The sequence below is a fragment of the Chlorocebus sabaeus genome, chromosome 10, assembly GCF_047675955.1.
Source record: "Chlorocebus sabaeus isolate Y175 chromosome 10, mChlSab1.0.hap1, whole genome shotgun sequence".
Taxonomy (NCBI): Eukaryota; Metazoa; Chordata; class Mammalia; order Primates; family Cercopithecidae; genus Chlorocebus; species Chlorocebus sabaeus.
This window is the reverse complement of record NC_132913.1, coordinates 106,449,812-106,474,111: the sequence shown is the minus strand read 5'-3', so window position 1 is coordinate 106,474,111 and position 24,300 is coordinate 106,449,812. Positions and strand designations below refer to the sequence as shown.

The 24,300-nt window shown below is 50.2% G+C and overlaps 1 protein-coding gene and 1 long non-coding RNA gene across 2 annotated transcripts; one reads left to right on the top strand and one right to left on the bottom strand.

The window, feature by feature from the left end:
- On the top strand, positions 1-5,869 carry FEV (FEV transcription factor, ETS family member). Its single transcript, XM_007966318.3, has 3 exons — positions 1-1,970; positions 2,691-2,765; positions 4,723-5,869. The coding sequence occupies exons 1-3, from the start codon at positions 1,919-1,921 to the stop codon at positions 5,310-5,312; spliced, it is 717 nt and encodes a 238-aa protein (XP_007964509.1). The 5' UTR covers positions 1-1,918; the 3' UTR covers positions 5,313-5,869.
- A 2,468-nt stretch (positions 5,870-8,337) lies between these two features.
- LOC119625290 (uncharacterized) lies at positions 8,338-24,135 on the bottom strand. The gene is made up of 3 exons (XR_005241428.2): positions 22,950-24,135; positions 9,853-10,112; positions 8,338-9,765 (listed from the first exon to the last, which is right to left on the bottom strand). It is a non-coding gene; the product is annotated as an uncharacterized lncRNA (long non-coding RNA).
- Positions 24,136-24,300: the final 165 nt, after the last annotated feature.

The window sequence follows — 24,300 nt, the reverse complement described above, 5'->3', positions numbered from 1 at the left end:
GGATTGGGATCTTGACCCCACCTTCAAGACCCTTCCCTTCTGCTGAGTCCGAGTTTGGTCCACAGGGAACATTCCAACCTCTAGTCTTTGCTCCCACCGGATTCCAGGTCCACATCCCAAAGGCTTCATCCTTGTCCCACTAGGATCCTCCCAGGACCTGGGATCCCTCATTTTTCCCTCCACATTCTGCCTCCCACACTTCTCCCTGGCTCCTTTGCACCCTCCACAAGCAAAGATGAATACCCCAGCAGTTGCAGCAAATGAGGGTGAACAGGGCCCTGTAGAACCCCAGAAGTAGGACTTTCTAGCCATCCTCAATCAGGCACCCCAGGACCAGGCACTTAGCAGGAGATTTGCCAATTCCCAGGCCTCCTCCACCCCTGGGCTCAAGCAGTGAGAGAGGACTTGGAGAATACCAGTTTTGACAGTACCCATTCCATACTGCAAGGCTGCAGAAGGGGGGCTTCTGGGCTGGAGCTTCATCTTCAGTCAGCATCCTCCTTAGCCTGCCTCTCCAGAGCCAAGAAGTCCCACCAGTACCCAGAGAGGCTGTAGGACACTTGGGAACCACATCAATATCTTTGCATGAGTTAGAAATAGGAATACTTTTCTTGGAGTGGATTTCAGCCTTGCACAGTGCACAACCCTGTCTTAACCCCTCCACCTCTCCAGCCTGGTTCAGGGACAGCCAGAATGGGAATAGTGGTGAGGGTGGGTGGCAGACTGGGAGGACAGGGGATAGGGAAGGATGGGAGAGGAATAGTTGTACAGGGAAGTAGCAGGGGGCTCAGAAACCCATCAGGGAAAGCCAGGACAGATTCTCAACATCTTTAGAGGCCTTCAGCAGTCCAGGCCACTACTAATTTGTGGGGACTAAATGAATGAGAAAAGGAAGGGAGGGAAAAGGATGAGAGGGAGAGAGAAGGCTGGAGGGGAGATGGGAGTCAGAGAGAAAAGCCTAGAATAGATGGTAAAGAGAGACCTAGAAGGGGGGGAGAGGACAGAGGAGGGAGTCACCCACCATAAGTTGCCAGGAGAGATGGCCCAGCACCAGGGCCTGAGGCTTGGGGGCCCTAGAAAGGCAGGAAATGGGCCAAAGCAAGAAGGAGACAGGGAAGGGGTTCAGGTCTCTAGGGAAGAGCAGAGAGTGGGAGAAGAGGAGGAGGGAGCGGGGGTGCGGGCAGAGATAAAGGGAGCAACGGCTGCAGGGCCGGGAGCGCAGCGACAGGCGAGAGGGAGGGAAGCGGAAATTTAAAAGTGAAGATGCAGATAACGCAGCCTGGAGACGGGAACCCGGGTGGGGATAGAGGGAGGGAGGGGGAGGAGAGTGAGCGGCGAGTGGAGCGGGAGCAGACTGGAAGAAGGGCACTAGGGAGGGGGCTGTGGCTGCTGGGGTCCGAGGTGGGGCCAGGTACACCAGCCCCATCACTGTTTGCAGAGAATCAGGGAGGCGGAAAAGACACGCGTTCCCGGCCCCCATCAGGGCGCATGGCCCGGGCCCATCCCCCGCACGTCTCCCCGGCTGCGGGGCGCTGGGGGCTGCCGGGTGCGCTTGGCTGTGGCGCGGCGCGTTGGAGACTTTATTGCGATGGGACGATAAGAGGGGCGGAGGCGGGGTCCTGGGGGCCTAAGCGGCAGCGCTTTAATTAAAACGGAAATTGCGGCCCCTGGCCGCGCGGGGACCAGAGGGTTCCAAGCGGCCCCTTAGCTGGAAGCGTTGCTCCAGGACCCCCCCGCCCCGCGCAACCCCGCCACGCCCGGGCTGCCCCCTCCCGCCAGGCCCTGCTGGACCTGGCGCGTCTTCTCCTCCTTGTCACCCGCGGTCGCTTCGGGCGGGGATCGGTGCCACGGAGCGCAAAGCCTGCCTCGCCCCCCTTCCCCGTCCCCCCCATCTCCCACCGCCCAGTCCCCGGCAGCGATGAGACAGAGCGGCGCCTCCCAGCCCCTGCTGATCAACATGTACCTGCCAGGTACCAGGGACCAGCCGGGCGCTGGTGGCACCGGAACCTGGGGCGGGAAGTCTAGGCTCAGACATAGGAAGAGAGTGCTGGGGTCCAGGGGAAGGAGAAGTGTCCGGAGATTCGGGTTGCATGGAGGGCCGATTGTAATTTAGGGCACTGGGGAGACCTAAAGGCAGATAGAGAGCTCTGGGTTTCAGTGCAGGGTCTAGAGGAGTTGAAATGAGCAGATTGGGAGCCTGGGGGCCAAAAGCCGGGACTCAGGGACCCGAAAGAGCCTGAGAGGGGAAGCAGGGGTCTCTGGCGTGGTGGAGGACTCTGTGGCCGAGCCGTACCAGAAGGCTGTGGTCCGCGGGCGTCGCCCCTGCGCTCCCACGGCTCCTCACCTTCTTGCTACTAGCTTCGGGCCGGCCCTCCAGGCGCCCTCCTCTTCTCTCCCCGCGCTCCAGCTCGGCTGGCGCAGTTCCCCGCTCGGCTTTATAAGGCTCCAGCCGGCCCCTTCGGAAAGCGGATTTCCTTTTTCCTGGACGCGTTTCCTGACTTGGGCTCTACAGAGGGGCTCCGCGCAGCGCGCCTGGACCAGGCTCCGGGAGGAGGAGCCGGGTGGCCCGGGCCCCCAGCCTCGCGCCTGGGGACCACAGCACCCCCCTTGAGCCTTGGCCTGGGGCCCTTTTGTCAAGCCCACAACTTCCGCCTGGGGTTCGCCTGATTCTTTTCGTCTGCTGCTTGCAGATCCCGTCGGAGACGGTCTCTTCAAGGAAGGAAAGAACCCGAGCTGGGGCCCGCTGAGCCCAGCGGTTCAGAAAGGTGAGCTGGGTGGCGCGCTGGGCGGCGGAGGCGAGGTTGGTTGGGGTCAGGGCACAGGCAGACAGAAGGTGGGAGCAGTGTGGACTCAGGATTCACACTGAAGCCCGGAGTCCTGGCCTGGTTGTGGGGAGGCCTTGGGAAGACATTCACTTGGTTTTTGGCTCCTGCATCTTCTGAGCACCAGGAAAAGACTTGCAGGCCAAGACAGGTGGAGAGGATCCCAGCCCCAGGCCCTTTTGCTGCTGAGTATGGTTTTCCAGGCTTTGGGGCAGGGGCTGGGACACCTAGCGTCCTTTCCCTGCTGGTAGTAGGAGTTCAAGGCCGCAGCACCAGCTGGCAATGGAACCGGGGGAATTATTCCCCAAACACAGTTGGCTTCCCAATCACTAGACCCTGGTCACTGCCACCTGCTTACCCTCCTGCGCTGACCTACGCTGGCTGATCCCTGCCGGCCAAGTCTGCCAGACGATTGCAATTGATTCCCAGGTTCACCACCAGCGCTCCACGGATAGACGATAAATTACCCTTTTGTTGGCTGGCTCTTCAAGCAGCGTCTCCCCACAGTCCCCATCTCAGTGTTACCCTAGATCTCACCAAGAGACAGAAACCACAAAAATGAGGTTGGCGACTGTTTTACCCAGAAGGAAACTACACCTAACAGGAACAGGCATCCAAACCGCTGAGGTTGCTCCACCTTTGGTGCCAGGTGCACCTTTGTACCCAAATCTTCCCTTGCTTCTGACCCTAAAACTTAACGCTGGGGACTAGGAACCAGGAAGCTCTTTGCTGGGCTGGCTTGAAGGGATTGGGATTGAAATCATGGGAGAGGGTAGCATCTGGATTCTAAGCCAGTGGCTGAAAAAGGAAGAGGAGTTCACCAGACTCTATTTGAGACAGTAAGCAGACCAATTCGAGGAAAATCCGTTTTATTCTAAAAAGGAGTGGGGGTAATTGTATCAGGAGTTTTCTCTGCCTGTCTGCTTGAGGCTACAAGACAGGGGAGCAGGAATTCTGGGACTCCACTCTCTCACCACTGGCATATCCTGGAAAAACCTCCTTGCTGCCTCCAGCAACCGCGAATTCGGAGGCATATCACACAAAGACAGGAGGAGGTTGGTAGCCAAGCACAACAGCTGCTCGGTCTGTTCCCCTCCTCAGAATTGTTCATCAGGCCCTGAGAATGATGGCACCTTCGTAGGCAGGGAATCCCGCCTGATCCGAAAACAAGAGACCAAACTCTTAGGGTCAGCGCAGAGGCCTGCGCACCCAAAGGTGGCTAGGATGGGGAGCCCCTGAGAGCTTGCCCCTCCTGTCACCTATAGGGGGCCACTGTTCCTACTCCTGTCGGATGTGGTTACAAGGAAGCCGGCCACCACTCCACCTCAGGTGTAGCCTGTCCAACTACGTCTTTGGGGACTGGCTGGGTCTTGTCCAGCAGTGGTTGGGTCGTCCCGCTGCACGCCTGTCCCTTCCCATCTCTGGATGTGGTCCAGCTGGGATGGGGCAGTCCAATCATTCTGCCCAATGCCGCCCTGTACGGTTGTGCGGCTTCTCCCTAAATAAGAGCGCCGGGCTGAGATGGCGAGTGGCGGCGGGTATCTGTCCTTGCTCGCCTTGGAAAGCCGAATGCCTTGGGGCGCCGCTGTGCTCACGTGGAGTAGGTGACGCTTCCCCTTTCTCCCCCAAGTTTCACAAAACCGTGCATCCGGCAAGCTACGTGCTCTTCAATGGAAGCCGCATTTCCATTGTGCAAAAGCGTGGTAAAGGCTAGAGACCACTCTGCTGATCAACCCCTCCCCGGCCGGCTGCTCCTGCCGAACTCAGCTGCACAATTTGACTTGCGCTTTTCCTCCCCCAGTGCCGGTTCCTGCTGGGGTGGGTCGGTTTCCCGCCTGCACTCTTTCCCAGTTCCCGCCTCCCCGCTCCCACCTGTGGCTGACTACCCCCCTCCCCACAGGCAGCGGACAGATCCAGCTGTGGCAGTTTCTGCTGGAGCTGCTGGCTGACCGCGCGAACGCCGGCTGCATCGCGTGGGAGGGCGGTCACGGCGAGTTCAAGCTCACGGACCCGGACGAGGTGGCGCGGCGGTGGGGCGAGCGCAAGAGCAAGCCCAACATGAACTACGACAAGCTGAGCCGCGCCCTTCGCTACTACTACGACAAGAACATCATGAGTAAGGTGCACGGCAAGCGCTACGCCTACCGCTTCGACTTCCAGGGCCTGGCGCAGGCCTGCCAGCCACCGCCCGCGCACGCCCATGCCGCCGCCGCTGCTGCTGCCGCAGCCGCCGCCGCCCAAGACGGCGCGCTCTACAAGCTGCCCGCCGGCCTCGCCCCGCTGCCCTTCCCTGGCCTCTCCAAACTCAACCTCATGGCCGCCTCGGCCGGCGTCGCGCCCGCCGGCTTCTCCTACTGGCCAGGCCCGGGCCCCGCCGCCACGGCTGCCGCCGCCACCGCCGCGCTCTACCCCAGTCCCAGCTTGCAGCCCCCGCCCGGGCCCTTCGGGGCGGTGGCCGCAGCCTCGCACTTGGGGGGCCATTACCACTAGATGGGGCGGTCGGCTGCCTGCGGCCTCGCCCGCACGCCCAGAGTCTCACCCGATCCCATCTACATCCCGGGGAGGGGCCCGGGAGCCTCCCAATCGTCCTCTCACCAAGAGTTTACTCCACCTGCCGCACTTAGCCCCGGGGGACGGACCGGAGCTCCTTCAATCCTTGTCTGATACTAGATTCGTCCCCGTCCCACCCCGCAGTCCCCTGAGGAGGGCGATATGCGCCCTCTTTGACTTTTTTTCTTCTGGGTCTCCAGGTCCCGGAGGGGATTTGTGGACCTCTGCTCTCTCCCAACCACTCCGGTGCATTTCCGTCTGGCTCCTAGAAGCCCCATTCAATATCACATCTCTTCCCACTTTTGCTCTTCCCCAAGGAACTGCTCCCACCCCAGCACGTGGAGGCCTCTCACGGTCCTCCTTCCTGGGACCTGAGCAGGTTTGGTGAAAGCCACCCTGCCCCATGACACATGGCACTCTTCCTCCTGTACTAACACTCGCAGAAGGGCCCAGTGTGTTTCTGACCCTTTTAGCCCCATTAAAGCTCCTGAGCTCTACGCTGCCTCCTCTCTCTGTTCTTTGCTGCACCAGAACCTGTGCTTAGGGGAAAGTAGGGAGAGGTTCATCTCGGGCCACAGCAGAGAACTGCCAAGGAAGAGGTCCCAAGAAGGAGGGTGGCGCGGGCTTGGGCGTCGTTGCAGAGAGCGAGGGGCCTGGAAAATGGGCTCAGCCCAAGGAGCCGCCTCGCCTCACACCCACCCTGCCAGGCGACCCCAGCTCACCTCACCCGGTCTTCCACTTGCCCTTCACCCCACCCTATCCATACTTCTGTCCTAGCAGACACCTGCACCCCACCCTCCCCATCTCACTCACCCTTTCACCCACCCCTCACCCGCCCCATCCCAATAGGCACCCCACCCCCACCCCACTCAAGCCTCCCCATCTCACCCACCCGTCCACCCGCCCCTCACTCCATCCCATCCCAATAGGCACCCCACCTCCATGCCACCACCCATCTCACCCATCCTTCCACCCGCCCCTCACCCCACCCCATCCTAACAGGCACCCACATCACATCTTCCCCCTCTCACCCATACTTACACCCGCCCCTCACCCCACCTTATCCCAAAAGGCACCCGCATCCCACCCCCACATCTCACCCATCCTTCCACCCGCCCCTCACTCCACCCCATCCCAACAAGCCCCCCCACCCCACCCTCCCCATTTCACTCACCCTTCCACCCACCCCTCACCCCACCCCATCCCAATAGACACTCCCACCCCACCCCACCTCCCCATCTCACCCACCCTTCCACCCGCCCTTCACCCCATCCCATCCTAACAGGCACCCACATCACATCTTCCCCCCTCACCCATCCTTTCACCCGCCCCTCACCTCATCCCAACCTTCATCCCTTCTGGCTGAGCTTCACCCCACCTCAGCCTTCCCTCAGCCACTTTATTTCATCCCCTTCCCCAACCACCCTCCCCTCCTCATCCTACTCTCACTTAGACTTTCTCGCCCTATCCCTCACAAATCGCCCCCTCCCCCCAACATCTGTCGCCGTCTTTCTTCTGGCTCGGCCTCCTCATTTGCAGAAGAAGGGGTCTGTCTCCCACCCGGCTCCTGCGCTCGCGGCTCGAAGCCTCCACGCCGAGGCTCGTGGCTGCACCTCCTTCTTGCGGGCGGTGCGCGCCCTCTGCTGGTCGGAGGAGGGTACGCCGAGGGCTTTGTACCTAAGCCGGGGGGGATTTTCTGTGCCACGCGGGGCAAACCCATGTGCCTGGCCACACTGAGGACTGCAGGACCCAGTAGTCTCCAGATCTCCTTTGGCCTTCAGAGAGGAGGGTGAAAAGGGGAACTCTGCATCCCAGGTCTGACCTCTGGAAGCCCGGAAAGTGGGTCGAGTGGATTATTCTCCTGGCTGGGCCCCTTTCCTCACCCCAGAGGCCCTTCTGAATACTGCGCCTGCCCACCAAGGCCACTGCCCCTTAACTCCTACCTTTTCCAAAACCTGTTGGCAGGAAAGCTGCCTTAAACGCCTTCGTTTAGAGGAAAACAGCACTGCGGAAGGTGCCTAAAGGGACAATCCCAACCTCAAGGCAACTGCTCCTCAAGGCAAGCCCCTGGCTCCGCTTTCCCCCGCTGCCCTGGCTGTTCTTTTCCACGCGCACACCTCTTCTTGGGCACAGGAAGGGGCAATGCAGGCGGGAGGCTGGGCAGTTGAAGGTGTGGGGTGGGCCTGACGCCCCTTCCCAAAGGATTTAGCCAGGGAAAGAGTCTTTATTCATTTCATTTTATTTTTCGCTTAATTTTTTTCTAGTTTTCCAAAGAACACACACTCAGCATAGAAAATTTGGAAACACACACCTGAGGCCTCCTCCATGAACTATCGGTTGGATGAAGCATGTAAAGAAGCGTGAAGGGGCCGGGCGCGGTGGCTTACGCCTGTAATCCCAGCACTTTGGGAGGCCAAGGCAGGGGGATCACGAGGTCAGGAGATCGAGACCATCCTGGCTAACACGGTGAAAACTCGTCTCTACTAAAAATACAAAAAATTAGCTGAGCATGGTGGCACACGCCTGTAGTCCCAGCTACTCGGGAGGCTGAGGCAGGAGAATCGCTTGAACCCGGGAGGCAGAAGTTGCAGTGAGCCGAGATGGCACCACTACACTCCTGCCTGGGCGACAGAGCAAGACTTCATTAAAAAAAAAAAAAAAAAAAAAAAAAAAAGCCAAAACTATAGTCCTGTTACACAGACGCCACTGTTACCATTGATAATTTTTTGGTCAAAACTCTCCCTTTCTTTTCTCAATGCCATTTATTTATTGATTGATTGATTGATTGATTGATTGATTGAGGCAGGGTCCTCTCTGTTGCCCAGGCTGCCAGGCTGGAGTGCAGTGGTGGGATTTCAGCTCACTGCAACCTCCACCTCCCAGGCTTAAGTGATCCTTCCACTTCAACTTCCTGAGAAACTGAGACTACAGGCATGTGCCACCATGCCCGGCTAATTTTTGTGTGTTTTATAGAGACGGGGTTTTGCCATGTTGCCCAGGCTGGTCTTGAACTCCTGGGCTCAAGCGATCCACCCACTTCGGCCTCCCAAAGTGCCTGGGATTACAGGCATGCGCCACGGTGCCTGGCCAATGCCTTTTAAAATTTGATAATACCCTGCTTTCGTAGTTGAATAGAAAAAAAGTATGTTCCAGGTCATTATGCCTGATATGCCTCACGGGGTGGGAGAGTGGGCTGGTGCATTCATCAAGCAGGTGAGCCAGTCTGACTTGGTGGGGTCTTCTGTGACGTGCATGGTGGCAGTGGGGGAGGGGTGCAGCATCAGAGAGTCTCTTTACAGCCCTATTTGCAGGGGTCAGGAAGCTGGGAAGAAGAAGAAACATGCTGAGGAGATACAGCCAGGATCCAGAAAGATCTGGGCTGCTAAACATTGTGGGCTGAATGTAACAAAGTAAAATTTCTGTGTTTGTTGTTGTTGTTGTTGCTGCTTTTGTTTTTTTTGAGATGGAGTCTCACTCTGTTGCCCAGGCTGGAGTGCAGTGATCTCGGCTCACTGCAACCTCTGCCTCCTGGGCTCAAGCGATTCTCCTGCCTCAGCCTCCCGAGAAACTGGGATTATAGGCGCTTGCCACCACACTTAGCTAATTTTTGTATTTTTAGTAGAGAAGGGGTTTCGTCATGTTGGCCAGGCTGGTCTCGAACTCCTGACCTCAAGTCATCCACCTGCCTTGGCCTCCCAAAGTGCTGGAATTACAAGTGTGAGCCACTGTGTCCAGCCACAAAGTAAAATTCCTTAGGAAGGACTGTGAGGCCCTGGTCTTACATCTTTAAATGAAACAACAGAAGTCAGAGTCTTGGCAAAGGTGGGGCTCAGCAGAGCCTGTGTGTAAATGAGTAATGTCTTAGCCAATGCAACGCTAAATGGGAACCTGTAGGGTGAAGTGCAGAAAAATCACTGTAATCTGAGGATGAATTGATGGAGCTATGACACCTAAGATGAAGGAAGTGGTCCACTTGGTTTCGTAAGTCTGCCGCCAGGAACATTGTGCACAGTGTTGTTTTCAGGAGGAGACCAAGTGGAGGACACACAGTGTAGTAGACCCAGGAAGTGAAGAGGAAAAACGGTGGAAAGCCAACAACAATGTGAGATGTATCTGGAAAGTCAACTGGGAGAAAGGGGGATGGGAGCTGTCATCATTTATTCAAAACTCTGTCCTGAGAGAAAGGACTGGATGCATGTGACTAAGGGCAGTACTGGGACACGTGGTTGGAAGCTCCAGTAAAACAGATGTCTCCTTGATCTAATGAAGAGCCTCTGCCATGGAACATGTTGGGTGAGTTCACTGTCACCAGAGTGTTCAGCAGACCCTTCTGTGAGAAGCAGAGAAGGGAGGTGGACTAGGCGACTTCTCTAACCTTGAGACTCTTGGAATCCTGTGAAGGAGTCAATAAAGGGGGGATTTTAGTCATTGTTGGGCAGCTGGCTGGCTGAGATATTGCTAGATTAAGCGATCTTCTTACCTATGAAATTGCATCCTTAAAGCTCACCCCATGCCTCTGTTCTTTCCTGTCCACATAGCCAGTTTGGGAGGCTAAGATATAGAACTGGGAACCAGAAATTCTGAGTTCCATTTGCAGCTTGGTAACGAATCTGCTGTGTGACCTTCAGATAATCACTTCTCTTTTCTGGGGTTCCATTCTCATCTCATTAAAATAATAAGGCTGAACCAGAGATTTGCAAACTCTGCTCTGTGGAACTTTAAGGGTCACCCAGGTTCTCTCTGTTCAAAAAAAAAAAAAAGAAAGAAAGAAAGAGCTGGAAAACGTCTATCAAAGATGACCTACAAGGTCAAACCCAGCCTCAGAATATGGTAGATGGGAATCCTCTTCTCCAGATTATCTCAGCTCTGGGAGCCCCTGCCTCTGTGATGTCTCCAAGCTCTGAGTTACTGTGGTCTTGGCAGGACTGTACTCCACCCAGTCCCTGAAGAAGTCATACTCTTACCACACTCAGCTTCCTGATGATCCAGGCCTGTTTTCATGGACTCTTAACCCCTTGGTCCTTGGCCCTCCAAGGTATTGATCCCACCATTGCTTTCCTCTCCCAATCCAGGGTCAAGCACCTCTTGCATTTTCTGAAGTTCTGAAAATGAACTTTTCTCTATCACCTTGTTCAAGTCGCTAGTGAAAGTATGGTTCACTCCTCTGCCGTATGCTTGCACTACAGTTTACAAAATGCTTTCACACCCATCATTTGATTGACCTCTTCAAGATTGGGAAGACAGGGCAGGTATTGCTTTATCTGCTGGGAGGATAAATAAACCAAGGCCCCAGATGTTAAATGACTTGGTTGAAGTCCCAGGGCTTGTTGTAAGACCTGTATCTTCTTATTCCTCTGCCAGACCCTTTCCCACTGCTCCCGGTGACCTTTCCACAGTCCTGAGCAGTCACTGATCACTTTGTTTTTAGAATCTTTCCCATGCAGGATGACAGAGAGCCATATCTCCTCCAGTAACATGCACTCTGTGCGACTAAGCTCCACGCTTTATCCCTTGCAGATAGAATTAGAAGCCCTGCTAACATGCAGCTTGAAGACATTCATGTCCAAACTGTTTGGGACCTGCACAGTCACAGTGCAATGATGCCACTGAAGGCACTGAGGCTCACAGAGCACTCTCTCATACGACAGCTCATGTGACCATAGACAGGCATCGTAATGGGCCACTGTGATGCACTTTTCTCAGAGCATTCTGCTCTTCTGGCCTTCACCTTTCCTCTAATGTGTCTTTGAAATGCACCAAAATGAACTTGTTTCTTGAGCTATTTATAATCCGTGTCAAGTGGATCTGCTGATGATAAAAGTATGCTTTACCACTCACTGAACATGACTCTGCCAGGCTCTACCCTATGCTAATGCTTTACAGGTGGTGTTTCCTTTGACCTGGCTACAACCTTGCCAGATGGGGATGGTAACCTCTATTTTCAAATGAGGGAACCAAGGCTTGGAGAAATGAAGTGGCTGGGCCAGCCCATGACCTGACAACTGAAATCCTTACCACCCCACTAGATCCCTTCTTGCTGGCCTTCCTGGACAGCTTCTTCCTCATGTAAACATGACCTGCTTCTTACCCAGTACAGATGCACACCACCTACAATTGGTTATAAAGGACAAACTGACAGCTTGCCTTATGAGTGTCCTTGGTTAGGCCTCTGTTTGATAAGAAAGTACATTTTGTCCCTGATAAGAAATAGAGACTGTTTTGTTGCCCCAATGCCTTTTGCAGGCTTTCACTTTCCTAACTGAGGCGCTACAGGCTTGGAGAAGATCACTGTACTCTGAGGTGGAGTGGGGCTCTGATTATATATTGACCTGAATGGTATTTCCTACTTCGGTTTGGTCAGCAGGATTTCTCTATGACACTCCTCCATCTTAGGGTGACGCATGTCATGTCTAGAGGTGAATGGTTCAATGTCCCATTGACTGATGTTTCTTACTTCTTTTCTTTTCTTTGTTTAGAGATAGAATCTCACGCTGTTGCCCAGGCTGGAGGGCAGTGACATGATCATAGCTCACTGCAGCCTTGAACTCCTGGGCTCAAGAGATCTTCCCATCTCAGCCTCCCAAGTAGCTGAGACTATAAGCATGTACCATCATGCCCAGCTTGTTTTAATCTTATTTTGCTTTTGTAGAGATAGGGGTCTCACTGTGTTGCCCAGGCTGGTCTCAAACTCCTGGCTGCAAATGATTCTCCCACCTTGGCCTCCCAAAGTGCTTGGATTACAGGCATGAGACACTGTGCCTGGATAATTTTTTTTTTTTTTTTTTGAGACAGAGCCTTGCTCTGTTGTCCAGGCTAGTGCTGTGGTGCAATCTTGGCTCACTGCAACCTCCACCTCCTGGGTTCAAGTGATTCTCCTGCCTCAGCCTCCCACGTAGCTGGGATTACAGGCACCCACCACCATGCCCGGTTAAGTTTTGTATTTTTAGTAGAGACAGGTTTTCACCATGTTGGCCAGGCTTGTCTTGAACTCCTGACTTCAAGTGATCCTCCCACCTTGGCCTCCCAAAGTGCTGGGATTACAGGCATGAGCCACTGCACCTGGCCCCAGTTGACTTTTTCTCTTTCTGAGAATTCTCTCCCACTGGATCCTGTTTGCTCTTTCTTTCCTAGCATATACTTCTTTGAAAACAAAAGGCAACATAGCTTAGTGGTTTGGGGCTTTGGGCTGGACTTCCAAGGTTTGAAAGCTCTGTTACTTGCAAGCTATGTAACGTTATTCAAGTTACTTCTTTGTGCTTCAATTACCTCATCTGTAAAATTATAATATCCATTAAACCTACCTCATAGAGTTGCTATAAAGATTACATAATGATTTAAGTACCTTGCTACACATATCAGTGCTTTCTATTATTAAACAAGCATACAAAACAATTCAAAACAAAGCAAGCACCTGCCTCCTCTCCCTCTCATCCCCATCAGATGCCCTCCACATGCCCTGGAAAGGAATCTGGGCTTACTTTTCCACGGCAGCCCAGTCCTTGACCCGGGCCCACATGGTAAACTTCACCAAGAACAAGCCTCTTGACTGGCTGTGGCTCCGCAACCACTAACACATGGGTTGGCCTCCTGTTCTCAGAACATCCTCCATTTCCTTATGAAGTAACAAAAGAATGTATTGAATTTCAAATTATAAGATCTCAGCTAGCTACTAGCTATGTGACTTTAGGAATATGTCTACACCATTCTGACACTTAGTTTTCTCCTCTAAAATGAAGATAATAGTAATGCTTACTTCCCATTCTTGTGTAGACTATTACATGAAATTTGGAAGTGGGAAGTTTTCTTCTTACAGCAACTAACATTACCATAACTAATACCCATATTATATTTGATCTTTACAATAATACCCTGAAGTACACATTATTATTTTCTTCATTTTATAGATTAGAAAACTGAGCCACAGAGGGATTAAGAAACTTGTCTAAAGTCACACAGTGAGAAAGAGCAGTGCAGGATGTGGACCTAGTTTGATTTCAGTGGCAGCGAATTCTCTTAACCACTAAGGATGTGAAAGAGGTTTATATGCTAAAGCCTCCTAGAAGTGATAATAATAAGTGTGGGTACTTATTGAACCTTTATGTGCCAGGTTCAAGAGTTTTACATTCATTTAATTCTTACAACCCTCTGGAGTTGGCTCTAGTGTTATTTCCATTCTATAAATGAGGAAAACTGAGGCACAAAATGTCAAAAAACTTGCATGGGATCACAGAGCTGCCAAGGGTAAAGATGCCTTTCAAACTCTAGCAGCCCCGTTTTCACTCTATTCCCACCCCTTATTCACCAATCTTCCCTACTGGAAGAATGAGCAGATTCTGAGATTCTGAGAGGCCAAGGAAGTAGCAGAACTATATGCCCAAACCTCAGCTCAACCTCAAGCCAGGTACTCTATTCCAGCATTCACCAGGGGTTCCAGACAAATAGCAAAGTGAGAAATGCATTTTAGAAGTCTCGTGGTCTACCGTGACCCTTGCAAATATCTCCAACAGCATGGTGGAGTAGAAGGAAACCAGATGGGCGTGGTTTCAGACTCATCCTCTGCCTATTCCCTGTGAGACTGAGAAGGCTGCTTACTCTCTGTGAGGCTCGGTGAACTCATAAAATGGAAACACTGATCATACCTGCTTTATTGGTTTGCTGCAAGGACAGAGCCTGTGCCAGAGAGTCCAGCACAGAGAGCTGCTCTATAACTGTCATGCCCCCACGCTAATTAGCCCAGAAGCAAAGACCTGCCTTGCAAGTTCATCCCATTTCCCACCAGTCTAATCCTCCAGTTCTATACCCAGTTCTCCCTCCATGAGGCAGAGATGCTCTTTCCTTGAGATTCCTTCCTTCCCTGAGGTCAGAGGAGAAGGAAGTAACTAAAGGAGGCCAGAAGGCCAGACTTTGAGCATTAGGTTCCTTTTTCGGCAGAGGAGGTCAAGTTGCTTAGCAACACAGCGGGAGGTTGTCAGGGAGGCTTCAGGCAGCACTGTCCATTTTTATCCTGCAGCATGGAGAGATCTGGAGCAACATGAGATGGGGAGATGGATGGGAAAAGTGATGAAAGATCCCAGGCTCCAGTGATAACCTCTTGGGTTAAGCCTCCTTTCCTATGATCACCTTCCCAATCCCCCAAAATTTCCACTTGGTTTTCTACTTTTGACACACAGTTCTAGGGCATCTTGCACACACATTTGTGCAACGGCCACGTCTATGACCATGAACATGAGGGCCAGACACAGGACCACCTTGTATTTATTCTATGCTTTACAACTTACAGATCACATCATAGACACAATTTCAAATGATACGTGCAGCAGCCTCATTAATCGTGGGAAAAGGCCAGGCACATGGTTCATGCCTGTAATCCCAGCACTTTGGGAGGCCAAGGTGGGCAGATAACCGAGGTCAGAAGTTCGAGACTAGCCTGGCCAACATGGCAAGACCCTGTCTCTACTAAAAATATAAAAATTAGCTGGGCATGGTGGCGGATGCCTGTAACTCCCTGCTGAGGCAGGGGAATCACTTGAACCCACGAGGTAGAGGTTGCAGTGAGCCCAGATCATGCCACTACACTCCAGCCTGGACAACAGAGCAAGACTCCATCTCAAAATATATAAATATATATATAAGTATATATATAGAGAGAGATAGATATAGATAGATATAGATATATAGATATAGATAGATATAGATATAGATATAGATATAGTGGGAAAATGATCATGATTCCTATATAACAGACGAGGAAAACAAAGTCCCAAGATCCCACAGTGAGGAAATAGCAGGGTCCTGATTTGCTGCAAATCTCAGGATAGTTCTACTACACCCTGATGCGTAGACTTTAGTGCAGGCATTAGCAACGTGTGTGCATGCCATTCTTAGGGCCTAGTCTCCCGAGATGCATCTCCTCTCATCCCTGATCAGCAGGTGAATTGTGAAGGAAAGACTCAGCTGTTCTTCCCTGTTGGTTCCAACCAGCCTGGGGGGATCCCTGGAGTGGGGAGTTCCAAAAGGGGCCTGGCCTGCTGGCCCAAAGACCTAGACTCAAGAATGTTCCTATGCTAGGCCAGGCTGGCAAAAGTATCTACATACTGACAGCAGAAGCAAGTCCCCTGGCTGGCATTCCAGAGAGAGGCACGTGGGTCACACTGGGGCCAAGGCTTGGCAGCAAGGAGTAAACACAGTCATCCAGGTCACAGGATAGCTCATGGGAGGCCCAGGCCTTCAGGGCTCCCCACTACCTCAGGGACCAGCAAAGATGGTTAGAGCACCCCAGGGCCCCATTCTGGACTCTGTCTCTGTCCTGGTCATCATTTAGTCCCTGTTAATAATTATTAATAGTGCTGACTAGTATAGCAATAGTTGTTACCCTAACAACAGTAATATGTCATTCCTATCGTAGGCACCTGATAGACACTAACCCAAGATCTTTGTTCCGATCTGATAGACAAGAAAACTGAAATTCAAAGAGGTTGAATCACTGTCTTAGATTAGTAGCTAATATATGGTAGAGGAGAGACTCAAACCTCTGACTCATAGTATTTTGTTCTGTGCCTCATATCACGTTAACTTCAAATGTCATGGAGGAGAAAGGATCCCCAGGGGAACATTCCGCCACCGCCTCCTATATTCCCAAATTGCAAACACCCAGGGCCATGTAGTCTAGCATGATTCAGTTGGTGCTGTATCTATACAGGACAGGTAATTTGAATAATTATTTTGATTAAAATTGTATAAACTTCCAGAAAATGATTTTACATGACTCACTTTATCACAACGTATGTAAAAGAAGATATTCAAATTTAAAAGACTAATTTAAAAAGCCATTGGTAAAATATGAGAAGCATTCTTATAAAAGTTAGGGAAAAGGAAGGATGTCTTTTTTATCCCTTTTAATATTGTCATCACTGCTACCACTGAACATTGTACTGGAGAGCCTAGACAATGCAATAAGACAGGAAAAGATACACACTGTGTGTAAATATTGAGAAGGAAGATATTAAAATGTCCTTGTTTGTAGATGGTATGACTGCCTACCTATAAAACCCAAGAGATTCAACTAGGACACAATTAGAACTAATGAAATTCCAGTAAGGTATAATAAGATCAACACACCAAAAAACAACAACAACAACAACAACAACAAAAACAACAACAACAACAACAACAAAATATATATATATGTATGGCTCCCCTATAACCCTGTGAAAAGAAGAAAAGGAATTGGGAATTACAGGCTTACAACAGCAATACAAATGTGCTCCCACATCAACCTAATGAAAACATGAGAAACATCTAAATAAAGGAAACTATAAATATTCACTAAGGAACAAAAAAGAAGACCTGAGTAAATGAAGAGGCTGAACATGTTCCTGGATGGAATGACTCAATATTGCAAAATTGCCAAATCTCCAAGTTAATCTGTAAAAGTGATGCAGTCCCAGTTCAAGTCACAGAGGGATTTTATGGAACTTGACAGGCTTGGTTCTCAAGTTCTTCTGTACTATGATTAAGAATAGAAAGACATGACTGGGTATTGTGGCTCATGCCTGTAATCCCAGCATTCGGGCGGCTGAGGCGGGTGGATCACTTGAGGTCAGGAGTTCGAGACCAGCCTGACCAACGTAGTGAAACCCCGTCTTTACTAAAAATACAAAAATTAACTAGGCACAGTGGTGCATGCCTGTAGTTCCAGTACTCGGAGGCTGAGGCAGGACAATCACTTGTACCCAGGAGGCGGAAGTTGCAGTGAGCCAAGATTGTATCACTGCACTCCAGCCTGGGTGACAAAGTGAGACTCCATCTTAAAAAAAAAAAAAAAAAAAAAAAAGACAATTTTAGCAAAAGAATAATACTGCAAAACTAGTTATTAAAGGTGTGGTTTGGTACAGCAATAGTTAAGTAGACCAATGAAACAGAGTAGAGCCTTGAAATAGATTCATATGTGTGGGAATTTCATAAATAATAAGATGGTATTTACTGGGGATAAAGGAAGACTGTTCAAAGATTGGCACAACTTAGTAGTCATCTGGGGAAAATAATTATATCTCTACCTCTCACCACATATAAAGTTGAATTCCAGAATAGATTAAAGAATGAAATAAAGACACTATAAAAGCACCAGAATAAAATTCAAAGTGTTTTAAAATGCAAAGTAAAGTCAACCAGAAACCTAGCATAAATCAAGAACAATTGAAAAGAGAAGAGATGCCGAGAGAGGTGGCTCACGCCTGTAATCCCAGCACTTTGGGAGGCAGAGGCGGGCGGATCACCTGAGGTCAGGAGTTCGAGACCAGCCTGGCCAACATGGTGAAATCCCATCTCTACTAAAAATACAAAAATTAGAGGGACATGGTGGCAAGCACCTGTAATCCCAGCTACTTGGGAGGCTGAAGCAGGGAGAATTGCTTGAACCCAGGAGGTGGAGGTTGCCGTGAGTCAAGATCACACCATTGCACTCCAGCCTGGGTGACAGAGCAAGACTTGGTCTCAAAAAAAAAAAAAAAAAAAAAAAAAAAAAAAAGAAAAGAAAGGATAAAACATCTTAGGAGAAGTTAGTTACCATAGTTGTGTTCTAAAAATGTGTATTTGGTGGCAGGCTTATTGGCAACCAAAGGTAAACATGCAGACTATCACCCTTTTTAGTCCATTTATTCTTTGTTCTAAGGAGATAAATGGGCAAAGACCTGACACACAAATGCTTATCATAACATTTATCGTAACAAAAAATGGCTATTACCTGAATAAACATCAGCTCTTATTTATCAAGAGCCTACTACATGCCAGGCACTGTGCTAATTCTCGTTATTCAAAGATATGAACAAGTTGAAGAGAAAAATTTCCCCTAGCTTTATTATTTGAATAAAGGACAGTGGATTTTCTATGGCATTTATGAAAAAGGTAGAGAAGTGTTTTTTAAATGCTCTTGGATGGATCCTTGTAAGAGTGTGCATATATGTGTGCCCATGCTCTGTGTGTGGACATGCACCTTATATGTGCTTTTTATGTAATAGACGTGGCTGCCAGGCTGGATAGGTGCTTAACTCCCTTTATCCAGCAAGGGACATTGTTAAACCCTAGGGATTTGGAAACAGCTTGAGGTTGGGGGAAGGAGCAAAGGGGCTTTGGAGATGTGTGATAGCGGAGTGCAGGACATGGCTGCAGAAATGTGTTTCTCCTTTTCCAGACACTGTCCAGCATCACTTTTTTTCTGTTCCTCCTTCCTTCTCTCTTTCTCTTTCTCTCTTCCTTCTCTCTATCTCTCTCCCTCCCTCTCTATTTTTCTCTTTTTCTTTCTTTCCTTATAATTTTCTTCTTTTTTAGGTCATAATAATATATTTTCAGGAAGATAAATGCTATGAAGAAAATAAATTAGGGGCATGTGATTGAGGGTAACTGTGGGACAGACTGAGATGAATTCAGGAGATGATGAGAAGGAGGAGGCTATTAAGTCAAGATCTAAGTGACAAGAAGGAGACAGCTGTTTAAATCTCTCTCAGAAATGGGATGATATGACAATGTTTTCAATCTCCTATTTCCACTTCATCGTGCTATTTTTTCATGTCAATAAATATATAGATGTACATTTTTTTTTTTTTTTGAAACAGAGTCTCACTCTGCTGCCCAGGCTGGAGTGTAATGGCTCCATCTTAGCTCACTGCAACCTTCACTTCCCCGGGCTCAAGCGATCCTCCTGCCTCGGCCCCCCAGTAGCTGGGACTACAGGCACAACCACCATGCTTAACTAATTTTTGTATTTTTAGTAGAAAGAGGAAACTCCTGAGCTCAGGTGATACACCTACTCTGGCCTCCCAAAGTGCTGGGATTGCAGGCGTGAGCCACCATGCCCAGACTGATGTACAAATTTCTTCTTTTTTTTTTTTTTAGATGGAGTCTTGCTTTGTGGCCAGGCTGGAGTGCAATGGCGCGATCTTGGCTCACTGCAACCTCTGCTTTCCAGGTTCAAGCGATTCCTCTGCCTCAGCCTCCCGAGTAGCTGGGACTACAGGGGCGCACCCCCATGCCCGGCTAATTTTTTGTATTTTAGTAGAGACAGGGTTTCACCATGTTGGCCAGGATGATCTTGATCTCCTGACCTCATGATCCGCCTGCCTCCCTCCCAAAGTGCTGGGATTACGGGCGTGAGCCACCACGCCTGGCCTGATGTACAATTTTTAATGGTCCATAATATCCCAGTGAATATCAATCTATCACAATTTACTTAATCTCCTTCTAACGTTCATTCAGGTTGTATCCAATTTTTCATTATGATAAACAAAAGTATGATAGGCATCTATGCATCAGACCTTTTCCCACTTATCTCCTTTGGGCAAATTTTTGGAAATGTGGTAGCTAGATCAAAGAGCATGCTGCCTTTCACATTTTGATCCAGACAATCTCCCCAAAAGGCTGAACTAACATGTTCATTTTCCCATGCTTTCCCTATGGTTGGAATTTTCCATTTTGATAATCTGTATCAGTGTAAGAGATGGAGATGTAATATCTCATTGCCGTTTTGACTTGAATTTCTTTGGCCAATAGTAAAGGTAAGTATCTTTTTATTTGTTTATCATTTGCTTATATTTCTTTCTTTCTTTCTTTTTTTTTCCCCGAGACGGAGTCTTGCTCTGTTACCCAGGCTGGAGTGCAGTGGCACAATCTCAGCTCACTGCTACCTCAGCCTCCCACATTCAAGCAGTTCTCCTGCCTCGGCCTCCCAAGTATCTGGGATTACAGGCACACTCCACGAAGCCCAGCCAATTTTTTATATTTTTAGTAAAGACAGGGTTTCACCATATTGGTCAGGTTGGTCTTGAACTCCTGACCTTTTGATCCGCCTACCTTGGCCTCTCAAAGTGCTGGGATTTGAGCCACCACACCCAGCCTGCTTACATTTCCTTTTATGAATTGGCTGTTTCCAGTTTTAGCTATTTTTCTACTGAAAAATATATTGTGTTGCAAATACATTCTCTCCATTTGTCACTGGTGTTTCAACCTTATTTTTATTGAAAGGATACAAAATAAGTCAGTAACAAAAAAATTATCAGGTGGGAACAAATGTTATGAAGAAAATAAATTGGGTTGTGTGATGACCTTTTTTTTTTTTTTTTTTTTTTTTTGAGACGGAGTCTTGCTCTGTTGCCCAGGCTGGAGAGCAGTGGCCGGATCTCGGCTCACTGCAAGCTCCGCCTCCCGGGTTCACACCATTCTCCTGCCTCAGCCTCCTAAGTAGCTGGGACTACAGATGCCCGCCACCTCGCCCGGCTAGTTTTTTGTATTTTTTAGTAGAGACGGGGTTTCACCGTGTTAGCCAGGATGGTCTCAATCTCCTGACCTCGTGATCCGCCTGTCTCGGCCTCCCAAAGTGCTGGGATTACAGGCTTGAGCCACCGCACCCGGCTGTGATGAACTTTTTTCTTTTTTCTTCTCTATGTCTCTGACATTCAAAAGCTAAATGGAGTCTCAGATGAATCAATCTGTTCCTTTAAGGTCTTTTTACTGCTAAAAAGACATTCTCCACCCACCCCAAGATGCAATATAATAATAATAACAATAAATAATCCATATTTCTCCAGGTGTTTTGTTTCCTTTTTTGGAGTTAGGGTCTCACTCAGTCACCAAGCTTGGAGTGCAGTTGTGTGATCATAGCTAACTACAGCCTCAAATTCCTGGGCTCAAGTGATCCTCCCACCTCAGCCTCCCAAGTAGTTAGGACTACAGTTGTGTGCCACCATGCTTAGCTAATTATTATTTTTTTTGCATGTATTTATTTATTGTTTTGAGATTGAGTCTTGCTCTGTTGCCCAGGCTGGAGTGCAGTGGCGTGATCTCGGCTCACTGTGACCTCCGCCTCCCAGGTTCAAGTGATTCTCCTGCCTCAGCCTCCCAAGTAGCTGGGATTACAGGCATGCGCCACCACACCTGGCTAATTTTCATATTTTTAGTAGTGATAGGGTTTTACCATGTTGGCCAAGCTGGTCTCAAACTCCTGACTTCAAGTGATCTGCCCACCTTGGCATACCAAAATGCTGGGATTACAGGGGTGAGCCACCACGCCCAGCCAACTAAGCAACTTTTCTACCCCTCATCTACACTCCTATCCTGAGTGTGTAGATATGACCTTCTTTGTAGGGTTTGTGGCAAGATGCTGAGAGGGAAGGTCATACTTTTTTGTTTTGTTTTGTTTTTTGACAGGGTCTCACTCTGTTTCTCAGGCTGGAGTGCAGTGGCATGATCCCAGCTCACCACAACCTCCACCTCTCAGGTTTAAGAGACTCCCCTGCCTCAACCTCCCAAGTCCCGAGTAGCTGGTAGTACAGGCACACAACACCACAGCCGGCTGATTTTTGTATTTTTAGTAGAGACAGGGTTTCACCATGTTGGCCAGTCTAGTTCCAAACTCCTGGCTTCAAGTGATTCACCCGCCTTGGCCTCCCAAAATGCTGGGATTACAGGTGTGAACCACCACTCCCAGCCAGGTCATGCTCTTAAATAAAGGTCTTCGAAGTGTTAACCCTGCTGTCTTGAAGCCCCTCACAGCAAATGCCTATATTTAAAGAGGCCAGAAGTGCTACTTAAAGTGGGGTACCTAAAGAAGATCAGGCCCATACACCTGGCTTCCAGCTGTCCCTGATCATGATGATGTGACTGGAGGGGCTTCTTCAGCAGCCTCTGTTGCAGACATCTTCCAAAGGTGCCCATCTGGTTGCCTGGGGTGGATCCCAGTAAGTGGAGACCATAGAATGTCCTTTTGAATAATGTTAGATGCTCTGGTTGCTGGGCACCCCTCCTGGCAAGCAAAGCAGTTACCATGACAACTCCCCCTACATGTCTGTGATTTTTTGCATTTCTGCTTTTCTAATAAGTAGCAAGGTATTCCAGGGACAGGGGAGCATGGCTCCAAAACAGAAAGTCCTCTGTTCCAGGAAGGCGGACAGGGAGGAAAGGAGTGGAGGTGTGTATATGTTATGATTCACCAGTATAAATGCATTTGTCTCCACTTCTGGGTTAAAATGTGTGCCTTTGGTTATGCGTCAATGTATGTATCAACATGTGTCGGGTGAAGGGGTGAATTATCCCTTCTGTCTGTTCATTTGCTTTCCTGCCCTCACAGCAGCCCCTGAGCTGGGAGAGTCACTCCAGCCCTTTGCCTAGGGGAAGTGCTGAGTCATTGCTCCAGCTGGGTTTCTGTCTCCTTTCCTCCACCTCCATCTTTCCTTAGTCCACCCCTCTTTGCTTCTGGTTTCTAAAACTCTGGTCCCCCTTCACCACCTTATCAGCAGCTTGGACTTGCTTTCCCCAGGTTAACTCCAGTTCGGGAAAGAAGGTACCTTATTCTGTTTCTGCACTTACTCCCTCCACCCCTTGCCTTCTCAGAAGAAGGGGTCTTTCTCCTTATGACTTCCCCCACTTAATCCCTGAGAAAACAGGACTCTGACAAGTCTGACCCAGGAGGCTAATTCTTCCATGTATTCGCGTTGATCCTTCTCCAGTCCCTCCCCTCCTAATCGGATTATGGCAGTGTCTCATGCCTTGGGGCATGTCAAAAGTGAGATTTAACTGCATGTTACTTACTGTGGCTTTTTTCTCATTCTACGTCTCCAAGTGCCAGATCACAAGTTCCTGGAGGGGTGTGTGTGTGCAGCAAAGGGTGGGTGCTGTGGCTAAGCGTTCAGGGGCAGTATCCAAACGCAGGATGTTTGTTGGAGGTTGAGGGAGGCGTCTGTGTAGGGTCTCTGCCCTCTTTCCCATCCCCTTTAGGCTCCTCTAATTCAGAAATTCTAATCAAACAGCCAGTCTCACTAGCTAGTTCCAAGTAAGGTGGACCAGGATTGTTTCCCCAGCCAGAGGTGGGAGAGTAGAGCGGCTGCCCCGCCCGCTTAGTCTGGTTACTATGGCGACAGCCGCGGGGTGACCCAAGTGATCCTCCCTCCCTCCTCCCAAACCAAGAGAGATGACGGCACCGCGCTGACTGCGCCAAATTCCAGCCAATGGGCGGCTGCTCCCGCCTTCCCTTCCGCCAGCTCTCCCCCTCCCTCCGGGAACTCGATTCACAAATCTGGACTGGGGATTTCCGGCTCCAGGCAGGTTACAAGGGCCCTGGGCTGAGGCCAGGGGAGTCGAGTCCTGTAGTCCTGGGAGGGCAAGTGGGAACCGACATTCTTGGGTTCTGGAGCCAGACTTCTATAACTCGCCGCCAGAATAGATGACACCCTATTCCCAAATTATCCGGAAGATCTAGTTGAGGCCGAGTCTGCAACTCTTCCTGCCCCTACAAGCCCCGACCCCACCCGAGCGCGCCCTTCAGCACCACGGACAGCGATCCCGGGCCTCGTCTTGGCCGGTCCCGCCGGGTTCTTTGCGAATCTTCTCCGCCATGGCCGGACTAGGGTCGGAGCTGCCGGCACTCTGTTGAAGCCAGGCCTCTTTGGGCCAGTGAAACAGTGAACAGGGCGCTTAGCCACGTAGCTAAGAAGGCAATGGGGACAGAGCAGGGATCTCAGGCTAAATAGCGCATTTTCCCTCTTGTTTCAATACCGGAGAATGCCTTCCTTCTCCCCAGCTGCCCGTGTTTGCCCCTTCTTGGGGATAAAGGGCAAAGGTCTGAATCTCAAGCAGGGATGGGCCTCCCAAGACTCCTGAGTGGGCGTGCGACCGGGGCAGCGTCGAAGCAGCCCCGTGGTGGTTGGGGGATAAGGAGAGAAGTGTGGCAGATAGGCCCCACTTGGGAGTGGTGAATACAGACTTAGGCCCGACTGTACTCTTGACCAATATATGGTGGGGAGAGATGGGGAGGAAGGGGAAAATAGCAATAAGGACTAGCTAGTTCTGCCTCAATGGGTCACATCACAGAAAGGGCACAATTCCCGCTGTCCCCGTCATTCGGTCTCTAAGTGGCCCAGGCACTAATGAGGAGCTAGGTCAG